A 17404-nucleotide genomic window follows, 5' to 3' on the forward strand; every position below is an offset into this window, starting at 1 on the left:
GGCCAAAGCAATTTCTTCCTCCTTTTCTTTTAGATTAGCATGAATGTTTCCAAAAACCTCTTTGTTCCACTCCTTAAGGGCCTTTTTAACTCTGGCCTGCTTGATTTGAATGTTTAGGATTCCACCCGCCCCCGTGGGCTCCTCCCATGCTTTTTGCACTACGGCCATGAATCCTTCATGTCGGATCCACATGTTCTGGAACCTGAAAGCCTTGGCTCCAGCGGATGTGTTCATCTTCGTGCACCTGACAAGAATTGGTCCATGGTCCGAGGCAATCCGGGGGAGGTTCGTAACCCGAGTAGCCTCGAAGGTCTTAGTCCAATCCTCGCTGACAAACACTCTATCCAACCTTTCAAAAAGGCCATTCTTGGCCCAAGTGAATGCCGCTCCATCAAAACCAGGGTCAAGCAGCCTACAATCTTCCGTTGCCTCCGCAAAATCTACCATCTCGGCTTGCCGGTTGGTATCACTTCCAACTCTGTCATGATGAGATAGCATGGTGTTGAAGTCGCCACCGATGATCCAAGGTGTTCCCTCAAGAGGCCCGGCAATCTCTCTCATCTTGTCCCATAGGTGATGTCTTTCAGCCCTTGTGCATTTGGCGTACACGGCTGAGATGGCCACCGGCCTAGCAAGGCGGTGGGATTTGAGGTACCCGTGGAGAATTTGTTCCGAGTCAACCTCAATATCAAAAGTGGACCCCTCTTCCGCAAACATCCAAATCTTCTCGTTCATGTTCGAACCAATGAAGGACAGCCCCAAGGCCTTAGAGAAGCGGTCCGGGTCCGGTTGTGTGAGCGGTTCCATTATTGCAAGAAATAAAACATTATGACAACCAATTAGTCTTTTCAGAACGTTTTGAGTGGGCGCATTCGCGATCCCCCTCACGTTCCAAAACATGAGATTGTACGACATTATTAACAAGAAGGGTGCGTACCCAAAGAGGTTGAAGGCCCTCCTTGATAATCAGTACGGTGTTGCTCTTTGTTCGGAGCGACCTCCTCGGCGTCCTCGGCCGAACTGTTGCCTCCTAATTTCTCGGCCCCCACATGCAATTCCATAAGGTCTTCGTCCGCATCCCCACAATTCTCAACATCAAATTCTCCGTTCTCCATGAGAGTATAATATTGGTTAGTGCTCATGTGGTTCTTTGCCGAGAAGAACCCACGCCCCCTTGTCAAAGCATGGCGCGCGCCTCCTCTCGGATTCCCTCGCCGAACTGGTGAGACCAAGCTCCTCGCAATGGGGGAGCCCCACTCCACGTCCATGTTCCCACGTGGTGTTGGTGGTTCGGTGGTGGGATGCAATGGATTCCCCCGGTTCGGTGGGGACTTCCCAATCTCGATCCCGGCAATAAGCCCGGCATTCTGAGTTCCGGAGCTCGGCCCGCTCCCCAAAGTAGAGTCACCCTTGGAGTTCGGTCCCTCCCAGGAAGTATCACCGGAGTCCTCCCCATTTGTTTTGTTATTGTTTGGTCGATCACCGGCCTTGCCTTGCTTCTTCCCCTGATGTTTCCATTCGTTGGAGCTGGAGGCATTCTTCCCCATATCTTGCTTCCCCTTCTCGGTCTGTCTCTCGGGTTGTGGCTGTTTTGGCGGACCGTTGTGATAGTTTCTCTTTGGCGGCCGTTCCTTCTTGCCCGTCGCATAGCACACCTCACTTGCATGGCCGACATGTTTGCATTCTCGGCAATATGATGGTATCTTGTCCCATCGGACTCGCTGCACCGTTTCTCGCCCACCAAGATCGAGGATTATCTCTTCGGTAGGTGGTTTTGTGATGTCTATCTCGACGCAGATTCGGGCAAATGAAAGCCGAGTCTTGTTTGCCGTGGCTCGATCAATTTGTATTGGATTGCCGAGAAGCTTGCCGATGGCGAATAAGGCGGATTGGTCGAAAAGGTGAATGGGGAGGCCAATTAGGTTGCACCAGATTGCCGCAATGGGGGACTCGCAGTAAGCATCAAAGTCCGGGGACCATTTGAAGACCCTCATCGGGTGTCGGTCAATGAGCCAAACGGGCGTACCCCTTGGGCCTCCAAGGATTCGGGCATAGTCCGCCAAGTCCTCGCATTGAATGAGAATATGTTTAGCATTAATGTACTTCCAACTAAATCCACACCGAAGTTTAATATTGTCGAGGGTCTTTTGGATTTGCAGTCCCGTAGGGATAGAGTGAGAAAACTTACCCACAATGGCGTGTCCCATGCTCTCAGCAAGCTTTTGAGTTTCCGCTCCGGAGAAGTAAATGGCCGGGATGCCGTCGGACACTGAAGCAAATCCAATGTTCTGGAGCTTATCCGGTTCAAAGGCTTGGGGGCCGGTAGGGTCAGTCGAGCCTTTGAGCATGTCCGCCATCGTTTTCGGCCGACCGGGGTGGTTTGCGGCGCCTTCACCCCGGCCTTGTAGAGTGTTACTCGCCGAGCCCGACGGGGTACCCCTAAGCAAGTCCGCCATCGATTTCGGCCACGGCGAGGGCCCCAGTGTAGCTTCTACCCCCCCAAGTTGATTAACTACATTCAGCCCTTGTGTTGCGGCATCCGTCGCGGACTTAGGTGTGTTTCCATTTCTCTTCGGATTGTTGAGTTCGGCTTCTCCATTCTCGGTGTGGATCTTCTCGGCACCTACGTTGCCGTTGTGTGCCCTTCTCGGCTTTTCCATTCTCGGCTTTTCGGCTTTTTCTTTCTCGGTGTGGATCTTCTCGACTTTTTCCTTCTCGGTGAGGGTCTGTTCGGCATCATCCATAGGCGTATCGTTGGGTGTTGGTGTGTCTCTTGTCACTGCAACCATCTCGGCACTAGGCGTGGCCTTGTTCATCGTCTCGATAAAAGGCTTTTCTCGGTAGACGTTAGGGTTCGACTTCGGTCGCGGCTGGCCGAGCTCCGCACTATGATGTTCCGAACTAGCCTCAAACGTAGCTCGGAGCTTGCTAGTTCGTCCTCGTTCGAGAGGGGGAAAGTCCTCAAGAGAGGGTCCATTTCCATCCCGAGGTGTGTGTGTGACACTTTGCATGCATCCCGAAGGGTTTAGGGGGAACTCCAGTGGATTGTGGCCGGCCGTAATGAGAGGTTGCGCAACCAATGTGTCTAGCATCTCCGCCGAGTCCAAGGCGGCTAAGTGGATGATTTCGGCCTTTGTTGGTTGCGTTGGGGCCTCCACGACAATCGTCTCACGTGAGCTCTTGGGACGGAAAGGAGTTAGCCCACTTTCGGAAGGAGGTTTTGGTCTCCAAGCCAATTCGGGAAAGTTGGGTTGCTGCAAAAAGGAGCTAGATTTTTGTTGTTTTGGGGGCTCAACGGATGCATTGGGGCCAGCATCACGTGGTGTTCCGAAGTGGCAAGGCGCCAAGGAACTTTCGGAAAGTGATTTTGTTGTTGTGCCCATTTCGGGCAAGTTGACTAGCGCGTCCACCCAGGCCTTTTGACCCATGCTAGAGCCATCTCTCTCCGAGCAGCCATCATGTGGGGGGTTGTGCTCTCCTCCGTCACCAGTCCCCGCGTTTGCGCCGGCCGCAAGGTCATCGGCCGGAGCGTTGTCAACAGTTCTGGCGCCGGCAAGTTCTTCATTAATCTTAGCTTCATCTTCACCGTTGAGATTAGGGGAGGGCTCCATCGACGTCGGGAAGATGGGGCCTTTGCATTTTGGGCTTCCGACCGGCGAGCTCCCTTCGGCCCCGAAATCAATCTTCTTCCTAAGTTGCTTGTCCTCCGGCATCGGTGAGGGTACGAACCTTTTCCGACCAGTGCCTTTGATGGGAGGGGCTGGTGTACTTTTCCGTGCCTTCACCTTCATTTTCAAAGTTTTCCTCGCCGCTTTCCTGCAGGGAAAAATTATGGAGGGAGACTCCTCCGACGTGAAATTCATTGGCTGGTCCGAGAGAGGGTCCTCGGCCGGCCGGAGGACCATTAGCTGGTCCGAGATGGTGCGCGGTTCTTCTGACTCCGGGGGGGGATCCGGCAGGCGCTCCGGCATGAACGAGAGAATGAGTCGAGTCACCAGCCGCTCCGGAGCTTTGTTCGTGCCTTAGCCAAGGGAGTGGTTGGTTGGTGAGAATCCGAGGTCGGGAGGATGGTGGGTGGCTGGTGGAGCGGGGGCGTGAGGAGGACCGTCGACAGTGGTGAGCCGAGCAAGAATGGGGTGGGCGGCGATGTGGGAACTCAAAACGTGGTGGGGGATTCTAGAGAGAAGGGAGAGCGTCTCTCTCTAACTTACAATTTTCTCGACAGACGTGGGGTTAAGGATACAGGTTGTTATACATAATATGAGAAGGATATACCTTTCTGCAAGTGGTCATAGGATCATCAGCATAAAACTGGCTATCAAGCCCACACCTCAAAATTGATAAATATTAGTGTAATCATGATGTTAGTGCACCTTCATAGTATTGTGAGCTAATGCTGCAATCTACAAAAGTCGGGGTAAAGAGAGACATCATTTATCGAGTACTGATTAACTTCAAAAAGCACTGATTTTAGAGAGTGATGCAGATGCTCACCTACAAAAGCATCCATTCCCTCACTTCAAAGTGAAGGACGAAATACACAATCTGTTCAAATCACCAAACATCAACTTCTAAAAACAGCTCTCTACAGTATCTACTGTAAGGCCGTGCTCTCGCAAACACAAAGTTAGTGTATCCAAACCATCGTCAAAGTTTTCTTCGCAATCTCCATTGAGGAACACGCGCACACCATCAGTCAGTTCGATCCAGCTACAACCGGGTGATTTCTTCACATCTTTCTGCCTCATCTCATGCCTCAACTCCGCCACCTCTGCATATCTCCCGGCAGCTCCAAAAACATTAGACATCAATACATAATTCCCACTGTGATTCGGTTCGAGTTCAAGAACCCTCTCAGACGCAACCTTTGCCATGTCAGCATTGCCATGGACCTGACACGCAGCCAAGAATGACCTCCACACAACATGGTTTGGCTCAATTGGCATGTGAGACATCAGTTCAAACGCTTCCTCCAGCTTCCCACCTCGACCAAGCATGTCAATCACGCAAGCATAGTGTGTAATATCTGGTGTGACACCATATATCGGCTGCATTTCTGCAAGAATTTCTTGCCCCCGACTTAAAAAGCCTGCATGGCTGCAGGCTGTCAATACCCCAACGAAGGAGACTGCATCGGGCTTCAATCCGCCCTCACACATGAGAGAAAACATACTCAGCGCCTCTTCTCCAAATCCGTGCATACCATAACACATCACAATTATATTCCATGAAGCAACATCCTTAACTTCTGTCTCGTCAAAAACCATTCTTGCATCCCTCAAACTGCCACATTTTGCGTACATATCCATGATAGCATTAGCAATATTTACACTACCTAACTTATGCATCCCTTTGCAAATCATATAGCCGTGTATCTCCTTACCACGCATCAACGCTGACAAATATGAGCAAGCAGGGAGTGCAGCAGTTACAGTCACCACATCAGGCTGAAACCCCAAGCTCACCATCATCTTCAAGAGTCTCAAAGCTTCGTTTTGATCTCCCCATCGCACATGAAGACTAACAATCGTGTTCCACGAATACATATCCCTCTCAATCATATTATCAAAAACCAGTAATGCAGCATTAAGGTGCTTGCATTTCCCATACATATCAATGAGTACATTCGAAACCTCTATTCCCACGTTGTGTCCCATCTTAATCACAAACGCGTGAACCGCCTTGCCATTGTAGACATCGGCAGCCAGGGTCAAAGCTGATAACACTCCAGTGACTGAGAATTCATTTGGCACAAGCCCCATCTCAACCAACCTCCTAAAAATGGCCAAGGCCTTACCAAATTCCCCAATTTGCACAAACCCATTGATCATAGCATTCCAAAGCACAGTATCATCTCTTTCCGGCATTCTTTCAAACAGTTGCTCTGCATCATACATCGCCTCAAATTTCAAGTAACAATGCAGCAAAGCGCTCCCTATATACGGATCACAATTCAACTTAAACTTGTATAGCAGCCCATGAATATTCCTCAAATCCGAAACATCCAAACACGCCTTAATCGCACAAGGAAACGTGAATTTATCCGGCTCTACACCACAAGACCGCATTTGGCGATAAAATTCGAAAGCTTCAAATGGAAAATCGTTAGCAGTCAATCCAGCTATAATAGAATTATAAACAAACACGTTGTGAACGTCTTTCGACGAATTGAAAACGGATACAGCATCGGCGACCGAGCTGCATTTGGAGTACATATTGATGAGGCTAGTGGCGGAGACCGGAGAAGAGAGATGGCCGCCGACGATCATACGCGCGTGGACCTTTCTACCCTCCAAGAGCTCGCGATTCTGCGCGCATGATTGAAGCGAAGCGACGCACGCTTGGAGATTTGGAGGCGGAGTTCGTCTGGAAGAGAATTTGCGGTAAAATTGGAAATGAGTTTTGTTGAGATGCATTGCCAAGAACATATTTTTATTCATTGAGTTAAGGTTCTTGATGTTTCAGATTAGCTGAGATTGGCCGCAGAGATGCGGAGGCGCCGCCTTGTTTACGCACGTCAGTGTGTGCTTAGTCACTGGCGGAAACACGATTTTTTAAAAATCAGATTATTTATGTATTGGATTTTTTTAAAAATTTGGTTTTTAATTATGTAGTTTTCATTTAAATTATTGTATTTTTACTTATTTTTTAAATTTAAATTATCTGTTTTACATTTTGTTCTTTTAAAATTATTTTTTAATTAAATTCTTAATTTAATTTTTAGTCGTTTAATGAAATTATTGCTGTTTATTTTTTTCATCAATCTTGATTTTAATATAATAAGAAAAAAATTATAATAAATGTTTATAGTGCTAAGTTATACAGATTTAAGTACTGTAATGTCATCGCCCAAATATGAATAATCAAAATGTGTAGCTTTGGAGCATATAATAAGATTGATAACAATTAATTTTCTCCGATGAATAGAATAATGATAAATATCATTGCCAATCACACTACAACATCTCGAGAAATTTCGGAATAAGGGTTTAAATTCGCTGACCTTTCGTAATTAGGGATTCAATTAACTGACCTTTCGTAATTTGGGATCGAGGCATGCGTATTCTTCGTAATAAGGGATTTCTGATATTTTAGCTTATTTATGTGTTTTTTTAATATTATTTATCTCTAACTATTTATCAATCGTCTAAATTACCCCTTCAAATTTTTACCAAAATTCTATAAAAATTACGCAAACCACATTATTTTACATTTATTCAAAGAGTCGGAGAGGCAAAACACAGAAAAACTCCCGATTGATCACAACACCAAGAATAAGATAAATTGAGTAACTACATAAACAGAAAACTTCTCTCACTTCAGTTCCCTATGACGCCATCCCCATAGTGCATAGAACAAAGGCTAACTTAAAACCCAATAGAAAAAGGTTAATGACAGCTCGTTCGAAACACACCACAAACTAGAAACTACCAAGTATATCAATAAACTTTCCAAACAGATACCAAAACACTATTATTAAAAAATTCTTTTAACAGACAGTCCAACATCCTACATCACTAGGAGTATTATTATTGAAACTCCAAAAGTTGAAGATAAACAAGCAATAGATGTCTCCATGTAGTTTGAGTTAAATTTGTAGGTTTTTACCTTCAGAAATGGCGTTGCACTGGTTGAGCGCATCAAGGGCGGAGTCATAGGGGGTAAAGGCGGTGAGCTTCACGACCTTGCCGAAGCGGTTAAGGTCGACGACGGAGGTCCGGACAGCCTCCGTGTTCTGGCCAATCTCAGATTATTTTTATAGAATTTTGATAAAAATTTTGAAAAGGGTAATTTAGACGATTGATAAATGGTTAGAGGGAAATAATATTAAAAAAACACATAAATAAGCTAAAATATCATAAATCCCTTATTACGAAGAATACGCATGCCTCGATCCTAAATTACGAAAGGTCAGTAAATTGAATCCCTAATTACGAAAGGTCAGCGAATTTAAACCCTTATTTCGAAATTTCTCACAAAATCTCATATTCAAATTCAATAAAAAAAAACCCATGGATATCTGAAATCTCGCACTAAAAAGAGCACATACAAAGAAAAAGAAGTGTACATAGTAGTAGTATTACATAGACACAATCGGCAGGAAACATGACACTTCTCAAGAAACATATCTTTCAAAATATGAAAAGTAAATATACTTCTTTTTGTGTCTTTTTTTTATTTCAATTTATTCCAACTATTTATGCTATTTCTATTTTAAATAAGAATTAGGGTATTTAATTAATATATTTATGTTAGTTAAAGGTTCCTTTAGATTTATGGATATTGACACCTAATATCATGGAACTTTTAAAAAGTTAGATTTTTTCCACGAACTTTGAAATTGACAAATAATATCACGAACTTTACCCGAGTTTGTTATTTCCCACCAATGAAAAAATTTCGGCAAATAATATCATGATATGGATTTTTTTCGTAATTTCTCGACAACAACTTCGAGAGTTTCAAGATTTTCAATGTTTGAGAATAGTTTTGCTTGAAGCACACCCTTCAAATTTGTTCTTCAATCTATTAATATAGTCGGAAATTTTTTACTGGTGGAAAATAACAAACTCAGGGTAAAGTTTGTGATATTATTTGCCAATTTCAAAGTTTATGGGAAAAACTCAACTTTTTGAAAGTTCCATGATATTAAGTGCCAATATCCTTTACATTTAAAATACTAATTTAGTTATATTAAAAAAATTAATCCCAAATTAACGGTCTAAAGTGAAAAATGCGACTAATAAGGGACGGAGGGAGTATAAATTAAGATGGGTACCTAAAACATGAATTTTGATCACTAGTTGCATTTATCATGCATTTGTCCAAATTAATAAAATGAAGGTATGCCGTGTGAAAGGGATCTTCCACGTTGCGTTGGCAATTTAGCAACAAGGTTCACTCACACACGCAACGCGCAGTAACCGACTTACAAATTGAGCATCGTTATCAATCTAGTACAAAATGGATTATAAGTAATATGTGGGGCTAATGCTAATCTCACTCAAAACCACTCAAATCATCCTAATCAAACACTACTAAAAACAATGGCTTCAATCACCATCACATCACCCTGTTTGTTACTCAGGAGGTGTTGTCGCTTTGATCCACAATTTTTTAAAATAATTTCTTTCAATAATACTCTCTCATGTATTTAATAATTTCTTTCAATAATACTCTTTCAATAATATTCACATCACATGTATTATTTAAGTATTCTACGAACTTTACTTAGTATTATTCATGAATCTCATTTATTTTTCTGGGTTTCAATAGTTTTTCTTATTCATATATTCCAATTAAATTATGTATAGATAAATAAAAATTACCAATTTGATCAAAATAACTAAAATATAAAACCAAATAATAAAAATAAAAATTGACTTATTTGAAATAAAATATCTTAAAAATCCTATGTTCAGATAAAATACACGAGAATATGTGATTGGACAATAACGAATGATGCAGCATATTTCAGCATGTCACGTTCTACCACCACCTGTGTACTCATGGGCGGATCACAAGGTGACTTGGTGGGCCAAATGCCTCTCCTCAAAAATTTATATGCATCATAGTATTTCTCTTTAATTTATTTTAAATTATCCTTTAAAACTTCCAAACTTATTTATATGGAGTAATACTAATATACTCCCTCCGTCCCGTACTACTCGCACCTTTCCTTTTGGGCACGGAGATTAAGGAATGAGTGATAGACAAAGTCAACAATTAATGCTGTAGGTATAAATTGTTACTAAAAATGGAAAGAGTGAAAATAACTTGGGACGCCCAGAAAGGAAATAAGTGCAAGTAGTGCGAGACGGAGGGAGTATATATATATTTTCCCCATCGTATCAATTTGTAGCTCCGCTCCTACTGGCATGTGGTGGTCGTCGTTTGTGAAATCAGAATGTTCCTTCAGGGGTGAACCTTTCACTTTCCTCTTTCTGCATAAAAAGGAAAAATAAACAACCAAAATCTTACTGTACTATGCAAACAAGAACTTGATATAATAATGGAATGAAACAATCAGATCCATAAACAACTAACTGTAAAAACAAGTTACATTCTTTCCTATGTGTATCCCTACAAATGAAACAATGTTTGTGACTCAATATCCCACATCACTTGTTAGAAACAACTGATACTGATACTGATGTGAGATTTATAAACCAAATAAGAATGAGTTATTTATCCTGTTTGGTTTAGTTTCTAGGATAGAAAAGACGTGCCGGCGTGGTTATGATGCAATAAATTATGCGCGATAGCGTCCCTTGCCTTCATCGCCGTGGCCGACCTAATTCCAATCTCCGGCACCATCTCATCATCCACGAGCTCGAACTCAAGCTCGGGATCCAAACTCTCGCCCCTCATCTCGCATATATTATGCAGCACGCAGCACGCCCCCAGCACAACCGGCAGATCCTGCAGCTTCACCTCCGTCCTCTTCTGCAGGCACCCCCACCGCCCCTTCAGCCGCGCGAACGCCCCCCTCGCCACCCCACTCACCTCACCTATCTTCTCGTTGAACGCGTGCTGCGTCCACGTCAGATTCTGCTGCGTGTACGGCGCCAGCACCCAGTCTGTCAGCGGGTACCCCGTCCCTCCCACGATCCACGACCCCTGATAAAACCCCGCGTTCGCTCGCTGAAACAGAGTCGATTTTTCTAAAACTTGATCATCCGCCATTGAACCGGGATAACCGATGCAGATGTCGCTGAAGACGCCTCTGTGATCCACCACTCCTTGAACGGTGATGGAATATGATGTCTTCTGGTTCCTCTCCGTGTGGCGCCTGTTGAAATAGGCCGCCACGCTGATTTTGGGGGCGATGATCGGGATGTGCGTCGTGTACATCGCCCCCACGACGTTGGGGATGGCGGAGATGGATTCGAATTCATGTTTCATTTTCACTAAATCCGCCTCCTCCGGCCACCGGAGGTACTTCGGCATTAGGACATTGCGAATCGCGGCGCAGACCTCCAGCACCAGCTTGTGGCAGGTGGAGATCCCTAGGCCGAATTTCTTCGACACTAGGCGGAGGGGCTCGCCTGTGGCGAGCCTCCATATGCAGACCGCGACGCGCTGCCTCACAGGCACCGCGTCGCGGAGCATAGTGTTCTCCTTAGCAACGACGGAGCTCAGCTCACTGCAAATTAAATCGAAAGTCTTCTTCCCCATCCGGAATGCCTTCTTGAATTCGGAATCGGGGAAATCGGGGCTGCTGCATTGATCCCACCAATCCTTGGATCGGTTTTTCACCCACAGTCTTCGCTGTGGGCCCGGCGCGGTTGCTTTTTCTGTTGAAGCATCGTGCTGCTGCTCTGCAGCAGCACAAGCTAAGGCGGCGGCGGATACTGTTGCCGCCTTAGCCTTCCTGTGCCTAGCTGCTTCGATCTGGCTAGAGTCCTCGTGGGAGGACTTCAGATCGGAGTAGTAATCGGCCATGGCGCGGCGCTTTTTGGTGTGATTCTGCTCGAATTGGAGCTTTTCTTCTTGTAATTCGTCTAATTCGTGCTTTTCCTGATCGTCAAATAGGATGAGGGAGGTGATGATGTCGCTGAGGCCTTTAGTCTTCATTTGGTCGGCGGCGGCGGAGATGGTGGTGGGGTTTTTGCGGCGCTTGCGGTGGTGGAGGAGCTTGTTGTCGATCATGTTGGGAGGAAAAAGTGGTGTGAGGGATGGATGGATGGGGTGTGGTGTTGGTATATAGTCAAGGTGTTTGACGAAATGCGTGAGAAGATGTGAACGCTATGGCGAATGTCAAACAACCGTAATTGGGTTTGAAAACGGAAGAGTCAGAGGTGTATCCGAATATACAATATGCGATACAGCGTGTGGGAAGTGGTGTGAACGCAGCAGCGTCTGCAATTTAGAGTTGAGAAGTTTCGTAGAGAAGTAATAGAGTGGGGGTGGGGGTGGTGACTGGGTAGTTGGAAAAGGGTTGGGAAATGGGATAACGCGGTTTTATACAGATGTAGCCATTTTAAAAATTTGGAGCGATTTTACAGGATTAAATAATACTGCTACTATTCAATAAATAAATGGAAGTTTTTAAAATTGGATTGGTGTGTATTGATTGAGCAAATAGTGAACATATTTTAAATTATTAATTAAGTTTAATCATTTGATGTTGACGTGGATTGTTACTGTATTTGTTAATATTATTATATATGTTTGCAAATGGATGAATAATAACAAAATTTGTGAATATATAATTATGCCAATCGTATTGTAGTTAATAAAATCCAACATTATCTTTACCCAAAAAAAAGGGGGTTAGATTATTTTTTGTTCTTGTATTTTTGTTCAACATACTAGTTATTTTAAGTAGGATACATGTACATTTTTAAATTATAAATTGTTCGTACCTAAACCTCAACTAGAATAAGTAAAAGCTTCGATCATTTAAATCCTCGTACATTTTACGAGAAATATACTACCGCCATTTAATTTTGGCGCACTCTATATAGATTACGAATAATATATCTATATAGGTGGGATTCCTCTACTTCATCGATTATTTAATATAGAGAGATAGTTTAAAATATTTTTTTGTTACTGTGAGAACTGAGTAGGATAAGTAAAAGCTTCGATCATTTAAATCCTCTACTTTCAATAAATACATTTAGAGGCCTCGTGGTTGATAGGAAAAATATTGTTAGGAAAAATTATTAATATAGGATTTATGATTACTGAAAATACGATTCTCAGGAATTTGATTCTGGAAATTAGGATTCTTATGTTTGAATATAAACGAGATTTGGAAATTATTTAATTGAAAAATAAACATGACACATAACAAAATATGTTTGAACAATCAAAACTAAAAAGATGAACAATTACCCTGGAATAACTCTTCTACAAAACCGCAAAAAGGAAGAAACTCTGAAGTTAAGAATAATATATATATATATGAAAATGATCAATACAAAACTTGATTTCAATACAAAATCCAGACCAAATCCTGACCATGAGATTTGACAATCCAATGGTCAATAATTAAACAAAAATACGGAGGGTCATTGTAAAGCAGTTTTAGGTCATATTATAAACTTTGGGTTTGAGGTCATGTTAAGATCATTTCATGTCATCCTTACTATAATGACGTAAAAATAAGCTTAAAATCACCTAAAAATGACTTTTGTATGCTTGGTTCTGCATTTTTGTATTAATAATGGTTTTGCATGGATCAAAACCTGAAGGTGTTTGTATGCATTACAGGGTTATTATTGACATTTGACGGAAAAGTAACTGCCACATTTTGGTATCTGCGAATAATGCACCACATGGTCACGAGTAATGCATATAATTGACTATATAATGCACAATATGTGAACTGCAATGCATACGAATAAGATGTACCATGTTATGATGTTTGGACACACGTTTCTTGTTTCCCCTAAGGGTTTAATAAGCTTAGGGGCTAGGGTATAGTACGTACACACGTATGTAATCTTCACATGGTAACGAGTAATTGATATAATTGACTATATAATGCACAATTTGTGAACTGTAATGCATACGAACAAGATGTGCTGTGTTATGATGTTTGACACACGTTTCTTGTTTCCCCTAAGGGTTTAATAAGCTTAGGGGCTAGGGTATAGTACGTACGCATTAATAACAAATTATAAAACGATACGAATAATTCACCAAATTGTCACGAGTAATGGATGTTATTAACTATATAATGCACAATATGTGAACTGCAATGCATACGAATAAGATGTACCATGTTATGATGTTTGACAAACGTAGCTCAGAATTACGATTTGGAAGAAGAAAGGATCGCAGATTTGGAAGATTTCGCGTAATTTGATCGCATGTTTTAATTCAGAAAGTAATTTCCAAAATTACCCTCAGCATATTTTCTATAATTAAAATAAATAATATTTGTTCCATTAAGATGTGTGGCTGAGATTTGTTCTCTAGTTATACACTTAAGATTAGTTATACATTGATCACTACCCTATATATATATATATATATATATATATATATATATATATATATATATATATAATACTACCAATTAAACTACTAGTAGTATATGGCTTTTGATAATAAATAGGTTGCGTTATATAGCTTTAGACTATTGTAATCATATCATATAAAATAAAAAATAGAAAAAATAGTGTGAAATATTATTAGTTAAATGTAAGACTCACTTTACTTCTAGTATTGTTTAATTATATGTTTAATGGTGGGGCATATACCATAGCGATATAAGTTGTAAATAAAATATACGAGCAATGTGTGGCCAAAAAAATTTCAGTGTGTTAATTTTAGTGGACATATCATAATGAAAAAATGAGACATATTTTTATAGACAAAGAGAATAATTAAAAGATATACTAATATATAATTTGTAACTGAATTACCTAGAGGTGTGCTAATTTTAGTAGACATATCATAATAAAAAGAGACATTTTTCCATGAATAAAAAGAATATTTAAAAGATATACATATATAGTTTATAGTACTTGAATTACCTAGTCATTTTGAAAATCGCTGCAATATTTTATTTAATTTGTTTTACTGGATTGACGATGGTGTGAAATTATTGAAATAAGAGAGTATGAGATAATTTTATAAATAACATATAATTATTTGAAATTTGTATTGAGTCAAAACTTTACAATTGTAAACATTGTATAGTTATGGTGTTTACGGCTGAAGTACAATAAATAAAAAGGATGCTTTATTACAAACTCAATTTGTAGGGTGAGATTTATATGTGCATTTAATTAGGCGAATAAAGTGTACTTTTATATTTAATCATCTATATTTCATTTTGATTTTAGTTGTGCGTTCGTACTTTTTATTTAATTAATTTTATTTCATTTCTCAGCTGAGCATTTTGTAGTTCCTTTACAAATCTAACCTTTGTTGCTATCTCCTGTAGCATTTGTGCCTAATGTTGGTTTATGATCTAATTAGGGTTGAAATTTTGTGGTTTTTGATAATGACTGTTGTGAAATTTCAATTTTTGAGTAGAATTTAACAAATTCTCTTCGGCTGCACACAAGATTCAAATGTGACTTGACCATAAAGCAAGACCCATTATTTTAAAGAGACTTTATAACATGTCTACTTGTCAAAAATATGCATGCCCTTACATCATATTCAATTCTTTTGTTTATATGTATTCTTTTATCTTATTAAGAATGTATTTTAAGAAAAATCAGCTCAAAAGGTATCCTCTAGAAATATCTATCAAAGATATTTTACATTTTCAAAGCAATTTTATTTCCTTGCATTAATTCTTAATACAATTTTTCCATCATATTCAATTCTTTTGTTTATATGTATTCTTTTATCTTATTAAGAATGTATTTTAAGAAAAATCAGCTCAAAAGGTATCCTCTAGAAATATCTATCAAAGATATTTTACATTTTCAAAGCAATTTTATTTCCTTGCATTAATTCTTAATACAATTTTTCCATTCTATTCCTCACAAACTTACTCACACCCCACACAACTTGAAAGAAATATTTTCTTTCTTTACTTGTATTAATCAAAATGCCTATAATTTCACTAGATTGGTTGCAGAAGCAAACAATTTTTTCCTTTCTAATTAAGTATCCAAATAAATCACTAAACAATTCTAAAAAACAGGAAATTGAATCCCCCACCATATATAGAAACATATTTCATTCGGATTGCCCAACAAGGTTGCATTTGACCATATATTAAAATAAAATTCAAAGAAGCTTAATTATTAGTAAACCACTCTTCCTTCAATCCTGTGTGTATGAACAATCGCACGGTGCTCGTCCCATAGTAATGGGATTTTCCGGCGACTAGACGCAATTATGTGCGAGAGAGCTTAGAAACGAGGGGTAAGCATCTTTTTGTGAAGGGAAAAGTCACGAGTTGTGTTAGTGTTTTACGTTTTTCAACTCTCGCTTCATTAGTTCAATACATTGACTTGTATAATGAAGCGACAAAACACAACTCGTGACTTTTCCCTTCCTAACTCAGATAAATTTTCTTGCCCAAATTGTGAATTGTTTCCTCATTTGGTCTAAATTATTTTTTTACATTCTTTGTTATTTTTAGTTTTTTTTTCATTTTCTTTTTTTTATTTTGATCTAATTTTTTACGTGAATTTTTGGTCTCTCAAAATTTAATTTTCTTGTAGATTTAATTGAGGTTTAAAATTCAATAAATTTAATTCACATCTAAATTTGAAAAATACTATGAGAAGAATCTCATTAATAGTAGATGAGATGTATAGAGTATAAAGGAGCAAGTCGTGAATAATATGGGATTGGATAGTGAATGTAGAAAATATAGTGTGGGGCCAATTAGTAAACGCCTAAGAAACGTCACCTTAAATTATTGCATTAAATTAAAAAAAATATGCTAGTTTCATTTCCCTTTAAAATTTAAGTAAAAAATCAACTGTTCATATATATTATCACATGGGGCGTGTCTAATCAATACAATTGCAGGAATAGAGAAAAAAAATGAGAAATTTTTAAATTGTAATTGACTGAATACATCACGTACCAATATATTCGGACCATTGAATTTTTATTCATAGAATTATAAATCAAGGCACTTATCATGGAACAAATATGATATCGAAATAGGACACTTAGCTAGTCGGAGGAGACAGTTCCAACTAATTCAGAACAAATAATATACACGGCAACAGCTAGCTGCAGCAGAGCAATAACATTTGAAAGAAATCAAATTTAGTCAAAGAAAAAACACAAGTTCAAGATCCAGATTAGCTGCCATCCTCTTTAAATATAGCAGTACAATACAATACAATAACCACCATCATGTGACACTGCAACTTCTGCAATTAAAATAAATACGCATAATTCAATTTTTCATTAGTCGTCAACAATACATGCATCACAGCATCAGTGACAATAATACATGAAAGTCAGCATACGAGTAGATTTTAGGACTACAATTTTGGCTGTTATTGTTAACAAAAGAAAAACCGTTTTGTCAACACAAGTCTGGTAAGAGCAGTTGTGCTAGATGCTAAGAGCTCACTCACCTTCACGCCTCCGTAAGAGCGATGCTACAACGTGCTGGTGACGTTCACATGGAACCTAGTTAAAGAAGACGCGATTTATACAAAGATCATTTGCATGAACCAGTCCAAAAATCAACAGGCCCGACAATCCCAAATTATATTCCGGTTCGGTCATAAGTTGTTGATCATATTCGAGTCAATGTACACATTGGATATAAGGGTAATTGTGCCAAAATACATGATTTAATTTGTCACACAAATTCTAGTTTTGAACACAAACTATAAATTCTACATTTGAATATAAGTACTCCCAGACAAAAAATTTCGGCAAGATTGAAGCTAAGGTGGAGGCCGGAATGCCTACATGGCTTAAAAATTTTGTTGATCATAAACGACGTAGTTTA

At 40.1% G+C, this 17404-nt stretch overlaps 2 protein-coding genes across 2 annotated transcripts; both read right to left on the reverse strand.

Moving 5' to 3' along the window:
- Positions 1–4388: 4388 nt before the first annotated feature.
- Positions 4389–6543, reverse strand: LOC121778446 (pentatricopeptide repeat-containing protein At3g14730-like). The gene has a single exon (XM_042175798.1). The coding sequence runs from the start codon at positions 6438–6440 to the stop codon at positions 4572–4574; it is 1869 nt and encodes a 622-aa protein (XP_042031732.1). The 5' UTR covers positions 6441–6543; the 3' UTR covers positions 4389–4571.
- Positions 6544–9977: 3434 nt separating this feature from the next.
- On the reverse strand, positions 9978–11933 carry LOC121779962 (protein ALP1-like). The gene has a single exon (XM_042177451.1). It carries the CDS (start codon positions 11650–11652, stop codon positions 10210–10212), a length of 1443 nt encoding a protein of 480 aa, XP_042033385.1. The 5' UTR covers positions 11653–11933; the 3' UTR covers positions 9978–10209.
- Positions 11934–17404: the final 5471 nt, after the last annotated feature.

The sequence above is a fragment of the Salvia splendens genome, chromosome 19 (genome assembly GCF_004379255.2).
Source record: "Salvia splendens isolate huo1 chromosome 19, SspV2, whole genome shotgun sequence".
Classification (NCBI taxonomy): domain Eukaryota; kingdom Viridiplantae; phylum Streptophyta; class Magnoliopsida; order Lamiales; family Lamiaceae; genus Salvia; species Salvia splendens.

What these genes read in the sequence shown, in the direction of transcription:
- LOC121778446 (XM_042175798.1), bottom strand. Translation starts at nt 6,440, where the DNA reads ATGAATAAAAATATGTTCTTGGCAATGCATCTCAACAAAACTCATTTC.
- LOC121779962 (XM_042177451.1), bottom strand. Translation starts at nt 11,652, where the DNA reads ATGATCGACAACAAGCTCCTCCACCACCGCAAGCGCCGCAAAAACCCC.